The sequence below is a fragment of the Propithecus coquereli genome, unplaced genomic scaffold (assembly GCF_000956105.1).
Source record: "Propithecus coquereli isolate 6110/MARCELLA unplaced genomic scaffold, Pcoq_1.0 Scaffold409, whole genome shotgun sequence".
Lineage (NCBI taxonomy): Eukaryota > Metazoa > Chordata > Mammalia > Primates > Indriidae > Propithecus > Propithecus coquereli.
The window spans coordinates 672,605-690,098 of NW_012149830.1; the positions used below are offsets into that span (position 1 = coordinate 672,605).

Below are 17,494 nucleotides of genomic sequence, written 5' to 3' on the forward strand. Positions count from 1 at the left end.
GTCTTGCTCTTGCTCAGGCTGGTCTCGAACTCCTGACCTTGAGCGATCCACCCGCCTCGGCCTCCCAGAGTGCTAAGATTATAGGCATGAGCCACTGTGCCCAGCCTAACTTTTTTTTCTTGAAAAAGGTAGGTCTATCAAAAAAATCTCACTGCCACTCCTTTGCCACAGTGAGTTATTAGAAAAGAGGAGAAATGAATTTCTGCCTGCCCTTCATTCGACAAATGTTTGAGTGCTAACTTTATTCCAAACAGCTTCCTGAAAAGCTACTGCCAGGCATCTTCGGGGCTACTGATTTCCTGATTATAATGCCACAGTAACCACAGGCCCTTCTTGGGCATGGCCAGGGTGGGCAAGCTCTCCAAAGCAGCGTGGACCTGGCATTCTTTCCCACTAACGCACTGAACCACCTGGTCACCCGTGGTGAAACGGCAACTCGAGTTCAGACCTAGAGAATCCTGCAACCTTCTGACCAGGATGGGGTCTGGATTACTGCTACGCATCCCAGTGGAAGGGAGCAATCATCCCTACCTTCTGTCTCTTCAGTTGGAAACCACAAGCGGCAATATCCATACCCTCAGCATTTTCTTAAGTCCCCTCTTCCCGGTACTCAGTCTGTAATTCATTTGTTAGCCTGGAGAGGTCTGGTAGAAAAAGTAGTTTCTTTTCAGGCTTGCTAACAAATAGAATAACTCAGAAAGGAGGCACCTGTGTTATAAAGTCACTGCTACAAGTTTGATTTTATTAGTAGTGTTTGGTCATTGAGTCCGCCAAGAGTACAGAATGAAAGCCAGAGAATAAGGACTGAAAAACTGGTAGAAAATAAATTTAGGGTTGTCATCCCAGGAAGAAACCTCTCAACAATAAAATGGCTCCATATTTGTTTCCCTATTCACAATTCATACTCCACCAGTTTTAACAAAGGATCTGAGGAAGCTAGATACTGTTAAGTGGAATTGTGTGTCTCCAGAGGTAAGCAGCCTTACTGATTTCTTGCTTTGTAATTATTTTTCAATTACAATACAACTACTAAGGGTTTAAGTTCCCACTGGAGTGGTGCACAACATTTCATTACTGCTAGAAACCATAGGAATGTTCCAGGGAAACCAACTCATCATTTAGTGAGGTGGAATCTCGCCAAAACCCCAGGCTAACATCCAGATGCCTGCAGATCAGCTAAAATCCTTTTAAAGGACTTGCACTCTCCAGATACTAGTTTTAAGTCTTTTCTGGGAACTGGGAGTTTTTATTGGAGGACAGTTAACTACTGCAGGAAATATTCATCAAAATAGGTGAGTGTCTCTCTCCAACTGCAATGCTTTTGGAGTCCTCCCCGCCCCTCGTACACTAGGCTTGGGACTGTTGGGAAAGTCCTGTCTTTCCTGATGGCAGCTCAGCAGTGACAGAATCTCTTTAACTTGTCTTCTGTGGGCTCTTCTGGTGAAGTCCCCTTGGGATCCTACATTGAAGGTCCCACAGGAATGGGTGGCAAGTCCAATAAGCAGGATTTCATCTTTCGGAGCTCCTGGATATCATCGTGCCAAGGGCCATAGTGCACCAAGAGAACCTTTTCTGCCTTTTGTATCGTGTTCAGAGCTTCAGGTATTGCGAACCTGAACCAGACAGAAGAGGAGAAGAGGAGCCAGTTCACTCATTCAGTTGTTCAGCAAACACTGACTGAGAGCCTACTCATACATGGTGAAGAATAGTTATACAAAATCACTTCTGTCCTCAAGGATCTTATAATCTAGTTCACAAACGCACACTGCGAGGTGGAGTTTGAGAAAAAAGTTATAAAAAAGTATAGACTCCAGGATCCTGAGAAAAACAGGCAGATCTCAAAGCTTTCATCTGATATTTACCCCAAGGTTTACACTGCAGTCTTCATCTTAGGGTAACCACATTGACCCCTGACCTAACGTGGCAGCCCTTTTCTCTCTCTCTGGCCAAATGGGCTGCCCCTGTGTCTCGACCATCAGGTCTATCCACCATTCACAATCTTAGGTTTAAGCTTCAAACACTTTCTCATACCAGTGTACACCAGTGGCAGTTTGACCAAGGCTGGAGCTATTCTATCCAGAAATACTGAATTAGGACTTCCCAAATGACCTCAGTAGCCAAAGTGGATGAGGCATCAGCTCATCAATCCGCTGTCCTTTCCTTTTAACCTTTAAGGCAGGGTTTCTCAACCTTGACACTATTGACATTTTGGGTCAGATATGTCTTTGCTGTAGGGGGCTCTCCTGTGCATTGCAGGATGTTTAGCAGCACCTCTGGCCTCTACCCACCAGATGCCAGTAGCGCTTCCCCTTCCACATCATGACAATCAACAATATTTCCAGACAGTGTCAAATGTGTCTGGAGCCAAAATCACTCCGGGTTGAAACAAATGCTTTAAAAGGAATAGGACGCAGACTAGGGAGAAGGCAGAGACCCTGGAGTTGAGGGTGCTGGAATGAGAGCCAAGGAGGTATGATTAGCCGGAGAGGAATGAGAAAGATGTTCTGCTGGTGGGTGGGTGGGGCTGCTTGGCAAGTTCTCCCTGGGAAACTCACTTCAGACCTAAGAGCTTTTCCCACTCTCAGGAGGAAATTCTCAAGCTTTAACTGCCAGCAAAACAGAAGGCAAAGATCTCTCCTGAAGAGGAAATACAAAAGTTTCAACATGCTTAAAAGCACTATAGAAAAAAGTAACACATGGAAGGGCCTGGTCAAAGAAAGAACAGTATATGCCCTGGCGAAGTGACAGGAAAGAAAAAGACTTACCCACTGAAAAAGATCTGGGCCAGTTTGAAGAGCTCATGGCCCATTTCAACACTGCATGGCCCGTGGCGAACCTCAACCACCTGGAGACTCTTCTGTAGATGGGTAGCTGACTTCTGCCAGTCCCCTGTGAGAAAAGAAAAACCGTGTTCAAGAAAAGAACTGCAATCACCTAAAAATGAACATTTTCAGGGTAAGGAAAGCTGAATAGCAGGGAGAGCAGCCTCGTTTGGACAGAGAGAGAACTAACCAGACAAGGCCGGGATTGTGACAAAACACAGGGCAGACTTGTTCCTGACAGCAGGAAGTGAAAACACGTCCTGTACCTAAGGCAGCGTAGGCCTGGGCCAGGCCGTCCTCGATTTCTCCTGCCACGGTGTGTTCTGCCGACAGGAAGCTCTCAGCCTTGTGCCGGCACCCCAACAGCCGCCGGACGGCTTGCTCTGTCAAGTCAAAGGAAAAATGCCTCGCTGTAGACACAAACCCGGTCCTAGAAATGAGAACCTAGGTCTCAAATTCTGTCAGTTGGGCTGAATGTAGAAACTCCCCTTTATCTCTCTGGGTTGTCGCCAACCCACAATGTCTGTTCCAATAAAGCTATTGTTCTCTTACGCTTTCTCTTTCAACAGAAAAAGGTGCTAGGTGAGGCCTCACCACATTTACCCTGGGTTTCCAAAATCAGCTTTCCAAAACAACCGACTCTACATTCCACTTACGTACGGTCAATTATTTCCCTTGACCCTGAAATCTAAGCTAACGGTCAACTCTCATAAGGTAAGCTAAATAAATTCCCACAATGTCAATCAAGCTCTAAGGCAGAGTTTTCAGGGGTAATGGGGAGTTCCACAACTCCTTTCCTGAAAAAAGCTGAATACTTATATCCATTGGGCATGTGACCTACTACTTTCTAGAAGAGACTGGCTCTGATGAGGGCAGAACAACTTTTCTAGAAGTTACGTCATTAGGCCCTGGAATTAAAATAAATGACGCTGAACTTCTGGGATTGCAGAAAGCTCATGGATGTCAGCGATAACCCTTGAGTGGCCAGGGGTACTTTAACTTAGTATCTGATACCTAAGAAAACAACAGCTTAAATCCTCTGCCCCTTTTCAAGGACACCACAGGAACCGAGCGGGTTAGGGTTTGGTCTCATTGGCCTATATAGCCATCTTGTGGCTGGTATGGGGATAATTAAATTCAATTCTTCAAATTCTTCAACCGTTACTGAGAATTCCAGAGTCCAAAGGGATATCAGAATGAATAAAAGGGAAGGGGCTGGAGGACCAAAGCAGGGAGCCAGTCTCACCTAGTTTACCATTTCTGAGAAGCTCCCGGGCCATCTTGACCTGCTGCTGAAGGTCCTGTAACCGAGAAACGAGGTGGTCCCTGCTGATGGATTCTGTGCAAGATCTGTTGCCACAGCTCAGCACGTCATCTCCCTGTGGAAGTCAGTTTTCTCTTTATCCCTCTGTCAGAGTTGGTGCACATGCTTATATTAAAGGATTGCTCCGTAGTTTCTGACAAATGGGGGAAAGAGCCTCCTGCCGTAACACATACATCATAACCAGAGCTGACTAGATTTGCTTTGATAGCAGCAATTCTAATGAAGGCAGGAGCTGATCCCACCTGAGATTTAATTTTTTGGAACAGAAGTGGTATAGTCCACAATTTCTTTCTGTTTCTATAGCCCCTCTCTTTACCCTGTTTGGAGCCAGGACTTTGGATGACAAACACATTTCTAGTGGTTATGAAAAAGTCATAGGAAAACAAATAAAAAAAGGTGCTAGGTGAGGTCTCCCCACATTTGACCTTGGGTTTGTAACTTCTGCTTTCTAACACAACCAGCTCTGCATTCCACTAATGGTTCCCCTAAGAATATTACACCCTTTGACAGAGGTGAAAACCTCTGAGGTGGACATTTGCTGTGTTTCAGATGCCAGTATCTATTTCCTCATTTGGTAACAGCAACCTAATTTCTCCTGAGGAGCCTTTCTCACCTCCCATGGTCAGTGCCCTATAGCTGAGGGGGTGGCATGTGGCTCTGATGGCTGGAGGAAAACTACATGGCTCTGATTTTCCTCTGGCCAGTTATTGGGTCAATGAAACACAGTAACATTTTTGCCCAGACTGCTGTTAGAGTGGCACATGTCTTTACCCTCCTGAGAAAGAGGACAGGAGGCTGGGGCTGCTGGCGGCCATCTTGCCACCACAGAGGGAAGTCTGTCTGAGGATGGCGCTAACACAGAGAAAATAGAGTTGAGAGAGGTAGACAGGAAAATTGGGTCCTGGCCAGGCAAGGTAGCTCACACCTGTAATCCTAGCACTCTGGGAGGCCGAGGTGGCAGGATCGCTTGAGTTCAGGAGTTCAAGACCAGCCTGAGCAAGAGCGAAACCCGGTCTCTACTAAAAATAGAAAAAACTATGCGGGCATGGTGGCGCATGCCTGTAGTCCCAGCTACTCGGGAGGCTGAGGCAGGAGGACTGCTTGAGCCTAGGAGTTTGAGGTTGCTGTGAGCTAGGCTGATGCACTCACCTGGGCAACAGAGTGAGACTCTGTCTCAAAAAAAAAAAAAATTGGGTCCTGGTGACATTATCTGAGCCCCTGGATCAAGTTGCATCTGAAGTAGCCTTATCCTGGGTCTTTTCAATGACTTACTTAGCAAATAAAATCCAGTCTCTCTCCCACCCCCAAACTAGTTTAGGTATGATCTTCTGTCATTTGCAAGAGAAATATTACTAAATCCAACCTTTCCCTGTGGTTCCTTTGGAGGGGTAACCAATGTGTGGGGATAACTGGCTAAAATGACAGTGATATTACTGCTCTTGGCACCTATAAGTCCCTGATGGCTTCCTCCTAAAAATTTATCACCACTGGGCTGGAACACTGACCTCCAGGAAAAGCAGAGAAGAGAGATTTACCTGCATGGGTGCTCTGCAACTGTTACAACAGAATGCTTCCCACCTGGGCCCTGCAGTCATTCTGTGTGCCTCAGTTTGACAAGCTGGACAGTTGCAGTCAAAGAAATACTGAGCCCTCAGCTTCTGTTGCCTTTCGGCAACACCCATCCGGCTCTCATGAGGCCCTGGAGAGAGATCACACTCAGCTAATATTTAACGCAGGAGAGAGTCAAACACTACTTAAAAACCTTCAGCTTAGCAGAGGGCCTGGACAATTATTTATCATGTGATAGCTTAACCTTTACTCAAACATTTGTGGAACTGGATACTAAAATAAGCTTCCAAGTTGCTGAGACAGGAAGAAAAAGAAGCCAAGGAGTTGTTCCTAGCTCATTTTCAGAATAGGAAGTTGACAGGGATTAAGCAGTGAGAGACATAGTGTAACCACAATAGGGCCCTAGTAAGAGGGTCTTTCTCTCTTTTTTTGGCCTAAGTATGCAGTGCCTCTTCCAGGAAACAAACACTAGACAGGTGAAGTCACCTGCTCAGTGGCTTGCTCATTCCTATCCACCCTGTCCTTTTCTGCCGGAGAAGGGCAGGACAGTAGTGACAAGAGATGGCTCACCATAGCAGTGGAGAATCTCTTGTCCTTTTCTAATCTGCTGTGATGCCCGAATGGTGGCGACAGTGCTAATGAAGGACACGCTGGTGTTGGGGCTGCAGGAGTGGTTCAGGAGGCTGACCACAGGGAAGATGCCCGTGGCAAGGCGCACCTGCCTGCTGTCAGTAATGATGTTCTCTTTAGATCCTGAAAGTGCAAGAGGAAAAAGGAAAGATATGTCAGGAGATGAGCTGGGCAGCTGGGCCTGAAGCCCATCTGAGTCATGGCTCCGCAGCCGGATCCAATGTAAATTGGATGGAACATGACTCACAGCAAGCTCTGGTCCCCAGGAAGCAAGGTGAATGAACACACAAAAAGTCCACCAGAATCCTGGAACCTACTCATTGTGTCTCTATGCCACAAAAAATCCAAAGATTAGAATTTACTAAAAAAAATAACAAAAAAGGAATTATCAGCAGGGAGCTTTCTAGACAGGTAGTAGTTTCACAGTGTTCAGGAGGGAGGACATAGAAACCAGAGAAGTTGTTGAGATTATTTCCCAAAGACTTTTATAGCCCAAGTGCTTTTGTTTATCTGGTTTTTGGTTGGTTAATAGAACAAGTGATCTAGTTACTATGCCAAACTTTATACATTTAAGCAGACTTAAATATATTTTCTAAAAATCAATACTCCTTATGTTCACCTGTTCATTCTGCCCTTTGCCCCATCTTTACGGGAAATCAATCAGCAGCAGTTCTCATTGAAGAAAACTCTCTGTACTAGCTTTATTCAAGACAGTCTCAAGTCCCAAGCAGTCTCTTTGAAACACAATTAGCCAGCAACTTAACTACTTGATTGAAAATTATTAGGAAGAAAGAAAAAGGCCTCTAAGCAGTAACGGTTTCTGCACCCAAACTCACGCACTTATATTCACAGGTGAGTGTTCTGTACTCGGGTGCAGGCCTATTTGTTCTTGTTTTAGACACATTTCTAACTAGCTTGGTTATTCAGTTTCTTAGGCCACAATAGTCCAAATGCAGAGAACTAATAAGGGAAGAAGATAAGAGACAGGTTTTTCCGACAATGGCAAAAGAGACAGGTGCCAGACTGGGGAAGAAGGCAGAAAACTCATAACATCAGCCTTAGGGCAAATGAAAACACTAGTACCACTCAAGTTTTACTACACTTGCAACATGTCACTTAACCAGAGGCTCTACACTGACATCATATCTGCATGGGGTTCTTTCTGAGACGGGGTCTCCCTCTGTCGCCCAGGTTAGAGTGCGCTGATGTCATCATAGGTCATCATAGCTCACTACAACCTCAAACTCCTGGGCTCAAGGGATCCTCCTGCTTCAGCTGGGACCACAGGCACGTGTACCATACCTGACTAACTTTTTAATTTTTTGTAGAGATGAGGTCTTGCTAGGCCGGTCTCGAACTCCAGGGCTCAAGTGAACTTCATGTCTTGTCTTCCCAAAGTGCTGGGATTACACGCATGAGCCACTGCGCCAGGCCTGCATGGGTTTTTGTAACAGCCAAACATAGGGGTATGTACAGTATAGACAACCTTGGACATCCAGAAAGGATTAAATTATATTCAGTAGCCTCAGTTTAAGTATGAAGAAAATCGTATTTCCAACAAAATAGGTTGAAAGATGAAAGGTATTGGTACTTAAAGGAAAACACTTAGTTTTCTGGAAAACTGGAAAACCTTCAGACAATTGTGGTATCACTGTATATATGCCAGGAATCTCAATAAACCATTCACCAAAGAAATAAGTAATCTAGGTACAAATGTAATGAATAAATAAAATATCATGAACTATCACGTGAAACTGTTCTATAAAAGAAAACATTAAATATAGGAATAATGTTGTCTCTCTGCAGACAATTCTATTATCTGTTGCTATGGAAGACAAGAATAGAACAAGTAAATACAATTCACAGGGAAACCAAATGACTCAATTTTCGTTAATAATTCTACAAATTGTATTAAAATCTTTCATCAGAGCTTCTCCTAAGTGCTTAACTGATTTTTGTTTCCTCTCCTTTCCCCCTTGTCCAATGCCTACCTTCTGGTATATGTGCTAATGAGCTGTGAAAATGCTAAAAGGCAGGCAGCAGGAAGGAGCAGTACAGGGCATGAACAATTTGTAGTCTGAATAATCAGCCTCTGCATAATTAAAAGTTCACTTGCATTCCCAACTACTGATAACTGGCAATCTATATTAGAACAGTTGCTAAAATTTTCCCAGAAAAAACTATCACAATACGGTGAGTAATGTCAGCTTTGTGAATTATTTATAGATTATCCTCTAACAGAAGCAGGCCCAGGAACTAAGTGGGGTATTTATGTCAGAGTTGAATATCTAATTATTTCTAAAAAATTAAGTATTGATTTTAAAAAATTACTCAATATTTTATATTAATCATCTATTAGTAGAGATAATAGAAAGTGAGAATATGTATGTACCTCATCAACCAAATTTAATGTTGACATTTTGTATTTAAAAAAAAAAAAAGAGGGAGTGATTCTTTACAAAAAGTGTACCTCAGTAATACCCCTAGTGCATTCAAAATGGGATTCAAGGAAAGAAAAAAAGGATTCATTCACAATACTTCCAGAATATACTTACTCTGGTATGTATATTTTGCAAAATGAGACATTTGTATGTGTGTGAAGTAATCAAGGACCCAAACTAAAGGTGCATTCCTTGGTTGCTGAAAAGTGAAAGCACAGGGCAGTGAATTGAGGTGAAGCAACACAGAACCTTATTAAGCCTTGACATGACACGAATCCAGAGAGATGCGAATGTGTCATCCCACTAAGATGGAACCACACATATATCAAGGTCTAGGATAGCATCGGCGGCCAATTCTGTCCCTGGAGATAAGTACCAGTGAAAGGTTTCTAAGGAACTTTGATTAAATAGGATTTATGCAAAGATAATAACATACATTTTTATAGGTTTTTGTCAAAGTTTATCCTAGTTAACACTTTAATCCTTCTTCAGTGCTCCTAATGAAACAGCTGCTAATGAAATTCAATGAGAACACTAAATTGGGAGGTGTTGGAACCCCAAAGATATAATAAAAAGGAATATAACAAGATTAGAAATATGAGCAGACTAAAACAAAATTAGATTGAACTAAAAAATGAAAGTGAACATTGCTGGTGGGTATGTAACCGGTACAAGTTTCTTAGAGGGCAATTTTGTAAAATGTATCAAATGTCTTAAAAATGTTCATAGAAAAGTGTTCTTAGCATTTGAATTATTTTTACTATTAAAAAACTAATTGAAACTACAAAAGGAATATATGGTAGTCAGAAAAAATTTAAAAACTGAAAATTACAGAGAAAATGACAATCATTTATAATTCTATCAAGCAGATAGAATATTTTGTCTTTTATGGACTAACCTAAAATGCATATATTTAAAAAACAAACCAACAAAACAACTCTGCCAATGTGATAGGCAACAAAATGGCATTTGTTTTAATTACTAGAGAGGTTAGAGATTGACGATTTTTATTACCATTTTGATAAAGTGCTTGCTCATGTGTACTTTTAAGAGGTTTACGGAGATATAATCTACCATAAAATTCACCTTCATTAAGTGTATAATTCAATGATTTTTTTTTTGGGAAATTTACATAGTTGGGCGACCATTACCACATCCAGTTTTAGAACATTTTCATCACTACGCATGTTTTTAAAAGTTGATTTTATAGTATAGTTGCTATATAGTATAGCTATATAGTATAGTTGCTTGTATAGTTGCTAGAGATGTTCCCTCATTTTGTCTTTCACATCTTCATTTTTGTTTATGAGGGTTTTGTGTGTGTGTGTGTGGGGGTGTTAGAACAACCACAATTTTGTTTATTCACGACTCGATATGCCAGCAATTTTGGCTGAGCTCAACTGAATATTTTTTTCTGCTGGTTTTTTGCCTGAGGATTACTCATGTGATTGCATTCATCTGGTACATGGTCTTCTATTGTCAAGGAGGCTAGCCCAAGCTTGTTCACATGGCTACCCTATCATTCCAAGAATGGTGACAGTGGAAGCTACTAGGGCTCTTAAAGCTGAAGTTATACAACATCACTTCTGCAGTCCATTCATCAAAGCAAGTTACAGGGCTAGCCCAGATTCAAGGGAGGGGTTAATTTTTTCTATATATATATTTTTAGTTGTCCAGATAATTTCTTTCTATTTTTAGTAGTGACGGGGTCTCGCTCTTGCTCAGGCTGGTCTTGAACTCCTGACCTTGAGCAATCCGCCCACCTCGGCCTCCCAGGGTGCTAGGATTACAGGCGTGAGCCACCGCGCCCGGCCTTCCAAGGACTTCTTTCACCTGCATTCTCTATCTTCTTCACCCATTACAGTGCTTTTGATATTTGGTACTTAGCTGTCTTTTAATTACCTAAATTTGGTATTATATAGTACTTTAAAAAGCCTCTCCCACCCTAAGACTATATAAATATTCGCTTACCTTTTTCTGGATATTTGATGTTTTAATTTGTAAGTATTTCACTTTTAATGATATGAAGAAAGAATCTAATACTTTTTGGGGGGCTGCCATCAGTTCCATATTGTTTTGCATTATTGTAGCTTTAATGCTGGTATGAAATCTGATAGTACCATTACCCTTCAGTTCTCTAAAAAAATGGCTACTGTTGCCCACTTATTCAAGATGAACTTTAAAACACTGTCAAGTTCCAAGAAAAAACCCAATTGTGATTTTGTCTGAAATTGGATTAAAGTGATTAGGTTAACCCAGGGAAACTGCCATTTTTACAGTGTTCAGTCTTTCTAATAAGAACATGGCATGTCTTTGTGGTTTTCCAAGCCTTTTATATCCCACCAAATTAAAATACCTTTGCATTTCTAGGAAAAACCCTACTTGGTCACATATTATTATTTCTTTAATAAACTGCTAGAGATAACATGGCAGTGAGTTATTCAGGGTTTCTACATCTATATTCACAAGTGAGACTGTCTATAGTCTTTTTTCTTGGCTTTATAAAATGAATAAGAAAGAGTTCCAGGTTTCCCCATGCTCTGGAACAGTTTATACCGTATACAAACGATCTGTTCTTGAGAGAAATTTTTTCTGTTCTTTTTTTAAATCATGGTTAAATCTGTTCAAGGTTTTAAAGAACTCACATGGAAAAGAGTGGGTCCGGCTTATTTTTATGGAAATATTTTGATAACTTAATTCTGCAATTAGTGGTTTTTTGAAGTGTCTTCCTCCTACTAGGACAATTTAGGCAATGTGTGTTTCTAAAAAGCTGTCTATCTAATATAGTGAATTTTAATAGTCTAAAATTGCATTAATTTTTTAAAATTTATAAATGAATTTACATTATTGGCTGTATCCCCTTCATTGTTTCTAATTTTGTGGGGTTTTTTCCTAAATGGATTTATTAACTAGATTTGCAAGGTCTTTGTTCATATCAGGAGCCTATCAACTGTAACCTGTGGGCTAAATCCTGCCTGCTGCCTGTTTTTGTATAGCCTGTTGTCTAAGAATGGCTTTTACATTTTTAAGTGGTTGAAAAAAAATCAAAAGAATAATTCTTATGATGTGAAAAATAAGAAATTCAAATTTCAGTGTCCATAATGAAGTTTTACTAAAATCCAGCCATGCTCATTCGTTTGTGTATTGTCTATGGCTGCTTTCATGCTACAATGGCAGAGTTGAATAGGTGGAAAAAGAGACCATGTGGCCTGCAAAGGCTAAATATTTACTATCTGGTTCTTTACAGAAAAAGTTTTTGATCCCTGATCTATAGGAAACAAGTTTTGATAGGTATATCTAGTAAATCCCCTAGTTTATTATGTTATCTTGGTTTCTAGATACTTAATATATTTGGTGAGTCAAAGTCAGAGTGGTATATTAAATTTCTCACAATAATGGAGTTTTTGCCAGTTTCTCCTTGTATATGTAACCATTTTTGTCTTAGATACAATCTCATTGATATTTCTTGCCCAAATACTGTCATTTTGTTACAGGAGTCACTCTGTAAATAGAATATAGTTAGATATTAATTTTCTTGATTTCATTTTTAATGACTCTAATAGGAGGGTTTAGTCTATTTATATTTACTATTATAGACTCATTTTTATTATTCTATCTTTTGCTCTGTGAGCTGTTTTTTTTTTTTTTTTTTTTGAGACAGAGTCTCATTGTGTTGCCTGGGCTAGAGTGCTGTGGCATCAGCCTAGCTCACAGCAACCTCAAACTCCTGGGCTCAAGCGATCCTCCTGCCTCAGCCTCCCAAGTAGCTGGGACTACAGGCATGCGCCACCATGCCCGGCTAATTTTTTCTATATATTTTTAGTTGTCCGATTAATTTCTTTCTATTTTTAGTAGAGACGGGGTCTCGCTCTTGCTCAGGCTGGTTTCGAACTCCTGAGCCGAAACAATCCGCCCACCTCGGCCTCCCAGAGAGCTAGGATTACAGGCGTGAGCCACCGTGCCCGGCCTGTGAGCTGTTTTTTTAAAAAGTTTTTTTTCCCTGGAGTTATGGGAAAAGTATACAACCCATTTTAAAATTTTCTTGTTTTTCTCTTTTTTTTTTTTTGAGACAGAGTCTTGATATGTTGCCCAGGCTAGAGCGCCATGGCGTCAGCTAGCTCACAGCAACCTCAAACTCCTGGGCTCAAGCAATCCTACTGCCTCCGCCTCCCAAGTAGCTGGGACAACAGGCTTGCACCACCATGCCCAGCTAATTTTTTTTTTTCTATTTTTAGTTGCCCAGCTAGTATTTTTCTATTTTTAGTAGAGATGGGGTCTGGCTCTTGCTCAGGCTGGTTTCGAACTCCTGACCTCAAGTGATCCTCGGGCTCGGCCTCCCAGAGTGGTAGGATTACAGGCGTGAGCCACTGTGCCTGGCCTAAAATTTTCTAATATAATGTTATCACTGTGTGAATAAGTGTTTTTAATTTAAAAAATTCAGGAAAGTTCAAAGAAGAAAGTAGCAATCACTCATATTTCCACTTTCACAATTAATCACCGTTAAGATTTGTTTTTTGGTTTTTTTTTGAGACAGGGTCTCACTCTGTCTACTGGGCTAGAGTGCAGTGCTGCCATCATAGCTCACTGCAACCTCAAACTCCATGGCTCAAGTGATCCTCCTGCCTCAGCCTTGCAAGCAGCTGGGACTACAGGTACACGCCACCATGCCTGGCTAATTTTTCTATATTTTGTAGAGACGGGGTCTCACTCTTGCTCAGGCTGGTCTCAAACTCCTGGCCTTAAGCAATTCTCCCACCTTGGCCTCCCAAAGTGCTAGTATTATAGCTGTGAGCCACTGCACCCAGCCTACTGCTAAGATTTTGGTATTTTTGTTTCTACTCTTTTTTCTGTGTATATTTTTAAAAAACCATATAAATAATAAGTTACGCATAAAATAGAACCTTATAGTTAAAGCCAAAGTCTCCAATCCTTTTTCTATCACCTCAAGTAGTATTATGCTATGTATATCTATTCTTCTAGTTTTTATTAGCCACAGAATATACAACTATTCCTATATATACTCTTACTATCCAAAAATTTACTCTTAACAACTTGTGAAAAATTTTACTCATAATTTGCTATGAAAAACAAAAACTGATTATAATAAAATTTCACGCACATGGAGCAAAAACATTTAGGCTAATTAGGATGTTTACCCACTGTAAGGGTTAGGCCAATGGAGGAAAGTGAATGTACAACTCCAACTTCTTTTGCCCACAGGCTCTGTCATTCTGCCTCAGAGATTCAGCTTGAGTTAGTGGTCACTGCTATTATTTACTGGTGCAACAGTTTCTACAGTCTCCACAGCTACTGACATTTGCACCTTTTTTATGTGTCACATTAAGTAGTTTAAAGGCAAGACATATAATAGAATCAAGAGCTGGTAACTTTCTGTCATTTAATCTGGAAGCCCCATATATTATTTTTTTACATAGAAAAAAGACAAAGTGAGCATTTTTTTAAACGTAAGTGAATGTACCCAAGGGAAAACACAATTCTGGAAAACACTCAACAGATATATTTTAGAATGCAGCAATGGCCCAAAGAGGCAAAGGAAGGCAGAGAAGAAAATAGAGACTAACCTGAAATGTGATTTAGTGGTATCATAAAACCAGGCCAGTGCTAATTTTAGATGTTCTGTGTGCTTTAGGGTGGGGAAGAGAGTCTTGCCCAAAAACACCTCTCGCCTATATACCAGGTAATCTGGCAGCTGGCACAAAAATAGGCTGACAAATTCTAGGTTACCTAATGTGAGAAAATCAAAAGAGCTAAATATATATAGCTTAGTTAAGCCACATTTAATATTAACCTGTCTATACATTCTAGGTTTATCCAATACCAAGTTTCCTCTCTCACTTGAGTTAACTAGAAAAATTGAGAAATGACTGGATTGAATCAAAAGACATTTTCTGCTAAAATGGAGATTATACAATAAAAATACTGCAAATGCCATTTCTTTTCTAATAATAGTTGTATCTGTTGTCAGTACAGTCATACTGGAGATGTCACTCATGATGTTGGGCATATCCAGCCTTCCTACTATCTAGCTTAAATAGCGTTATCTGTAGAACCCAGTCCAGGAAAGCAAGGCTAGGCTGGCTGATCTGTGTCTGGAGGTGGCCCCTTGATAGCTGGCCACCTGATCAAAGGACAAGCCATACAGTGGCTGGCCAACAGCTTATGATGTAGTATGGTGGGAAAAGCTGCGCTGGGTCAGATTCCTCTCTTGGAAATTTAGCACAGAAGAATGGGAAAAATCTGTCAGCTGGAAAGAGGAGAGTAACTGAGTAAGTTAAGAGTCCGATACCTTACTCAATATCTGTTTTTTTCTGCAGTCTGGTTTAACTATTGTTTATGCCCTTCCTAAAGGAAAAACTACTTAACCTTCTCTGGTTTTCTGTGCATATATCCTTATAACAAACTTGCTGTTACTAATTGAGACAGTTTTTTCTCATAATCAAAAAACCTCTGTAATATACATTTTAACTTTTTAAAGAATTTTTATAAACACAACTCTGTAAAGTTAGGTGGCTGAAACTACCCATTTTATAGCTGAGAAAACTGAGGCAAAGTGGGATCAAATAATTTAAGGCCACACATTTTTTCAACGGCATAATAATAACAATACAAGACAGCTGTGTTTTCCCATTAGCTCACCGATTTGTTTGAATGCTCCTGTTTTCCTCTGCAGTTCTTTCTCCCCAAACATTAACTATATCAAGAACAATACTGTAAAGCAGAAAAATAAGTTTCCCCCTTACCTGTCTGCTGTATGGTAGTTATCGCCTGGGCATTACACTGCAGCTGTAACATGTGTCGCAGCATGGCCACTCCCCAAATATCCAAATCTGGACAGAAATCAGGAGTCGCCACTGCTTTCAGCTCAGAGCATTTCAGACCTGTTGTGAGTGCCTGTAAACTGGCTGCTTCTAGCTGCCTGCACAGTGCAGAAACACTTAGAGCACAGAGGAATTTGTGCTCTGGGCTATGGTTTTCAGTATGGGGCAAAAGGTTGAAGACAGCATAATAATTATTTTCATATTTCCCATTAACATCACATCCAGGAATGGGGGTCTGAACTATTTTGCCATTTTCCTCACTCTCTCCCTGGCCATAATTAAGAGTCTTGACCATATTCTTGTTTTCAGGTAAAGAGATGTCCTTGAGACTAGTTTCATCACAGAGCTTCCTTATGATTTCGCCTACATTCTCAAATCTAGCTAAAAGAGTCAATCTCAGGGCAATGTGGCAAAAGACACCCAGTGTGAGAAGTAGCCCCCCTAGAGAACACTCTATACTATGGTAGAGCTCCCAGGCCTGCTGCATACACTCTTGGCTGCAATACTTGGCATAGGTGCATCCATCGCAAGGAACTGTGGCCAAAGTGTGCTTCAAACATTGGTGACAGTAGAGGTCCCCATTGGTAACTTTGGTACTCCACTTGCTGTCTAAGGCCTGATGCAGTGGTTGCATTTCTCCAGGGGTAAGGACACTTACAAAAGCAGCCTCCTTTACCAGGAGCTCTCCTGGGAGAATATCTTTTGTGGCAATCAGATAGCGGCCTTTTAAAGGGTCAGTGCATAAGCTGACAGATGATGATGCACTGGAAATTTTTTCATTCTCTTCCCGTAGGTCCATGTCCTCAAAGGCTTTGGCTAGAGCTGCTGGGAAGATTTCTGTGAGATTCTTCTTTTCTTGTATCTTTATTTTCAGATGATGGAGGTTTCTCTGTAGAATGTGAAAGGGGGAATCTGCTAGGGCTGGTTTGGCAGTGAAGTTACTTTCAAGATCGTTGATGGTCTGGCTTGCCTCCTGTAGTCTCCCCAGGGTCACCAGACATTCTGCCTTACGCAACATTATCTTGGGTTGTAATCTTTCAGGATATCCATGCGTCTGTGCTCTCATAATATCTATAAGACATGTCTGAAAACAGAAAGGAAATCCCAAAATGACACTTAGTCCCTACTCTTCAGTGTCTACTAAAAATGTTCCCAAAAATCTAAGTTAAGAAAAGTTATGGATTATTAAAAGTGGAACAAGTACAACCACATGCTCATTTAAGTCATATTTTACTGTGTGATCTTTTGATTAAGTGATTAGTAATACTTGCTGAGGACATTATATTTAATTGCTCTTATTAAATATTTCTTTTTTTTTTTTTTTTTTGAGACAAAGTCTTGCTTTGTCGCCCTGGCTAGAGTGCAGTGGCATGATTATAGCTCACTGCAACCTCAAATTCCTGGGCTTAAGTGATCCTCTTGCCTCAGTCTCCCAAGTAGCTGGGACTACAGATGTGCACCCACCACGCCTAGCTAATTTTTTCTATTTTTAATAGAGACGGGGTCTTGCTCTTGCTCGGGCTGGTCTCAAACACCTGACTTCAAGTAATCCTCCTGCCTTGGCCTCCCAGAGTGCTAGGATTACAAGCATGAGCCACTGCACCCAGCCAATATTTCTATTTTTAAGGGAAAAAAGGCTTACAGATAGAAGAATTATAGTACAGTGATCAAGAGAGCACATTTTGAAGCCAAACAGATCTGCATTCAAATACTGACTCTGCCTCTTACTAGCTACATAACCTTGTGCAAAGGACTTAATTTCTCAGTTTCTTTTTATTTTTTTTTGAGACAGAGTCTCACTCTGTTGCCCTGGCTAGAGTGAGTGCCGTGGCGTCAGCCTAGCTCACAGCAACCTCAAATTCCTGGGCT

The 17,494-nt window shown here is 41.1% G+C and overlaps 1 protein-coding gene across 1 annotated transcript in view; it reads right to left on the reverse strand.

Moving 5' to 3' along the window:
• Positions 1-995: 995 nt before the first annotated feature.
• SMYD4 (SET and MYND domain containing 4) overlaps positions 996-17,494 on the reverse strand; it is a 38,200-nt gene continuing 21,701 nt past the window's right edge. Inside the window, exons 4-10 of the mRNA XM_012653018.1 lie at positions 15,548-16,709; positions 6,286-6,468; positions 5,682-5,845; positions 4,069-4,201; positions 3,089-3,205; positions 2,766-2,889; positions 996-1,613 (exon numbers count right to left, since the gene is read on the reverse strand). Of these exons, the coding sequence (XP_012508472.1) occupies positions 1,460-1,613; positions 2,766-2,889; positions 3,089-3,205; positions 4,069-4,201; positions 5,682-5,845; positions 6,286-6,468; positions 15,548-16,709 (2,037 nt within the window). The 3' untranslated portion in view covers positions 996-1,459. The remainder of the gene's footprint in view (positions 1,614-2,765; positions 2,890-3,088; positions 3,206-4,068; positions 4,202-5,681; positions 5,846-6,285; positions 6,469-15,547; positions 16,710-17,494) is intronic.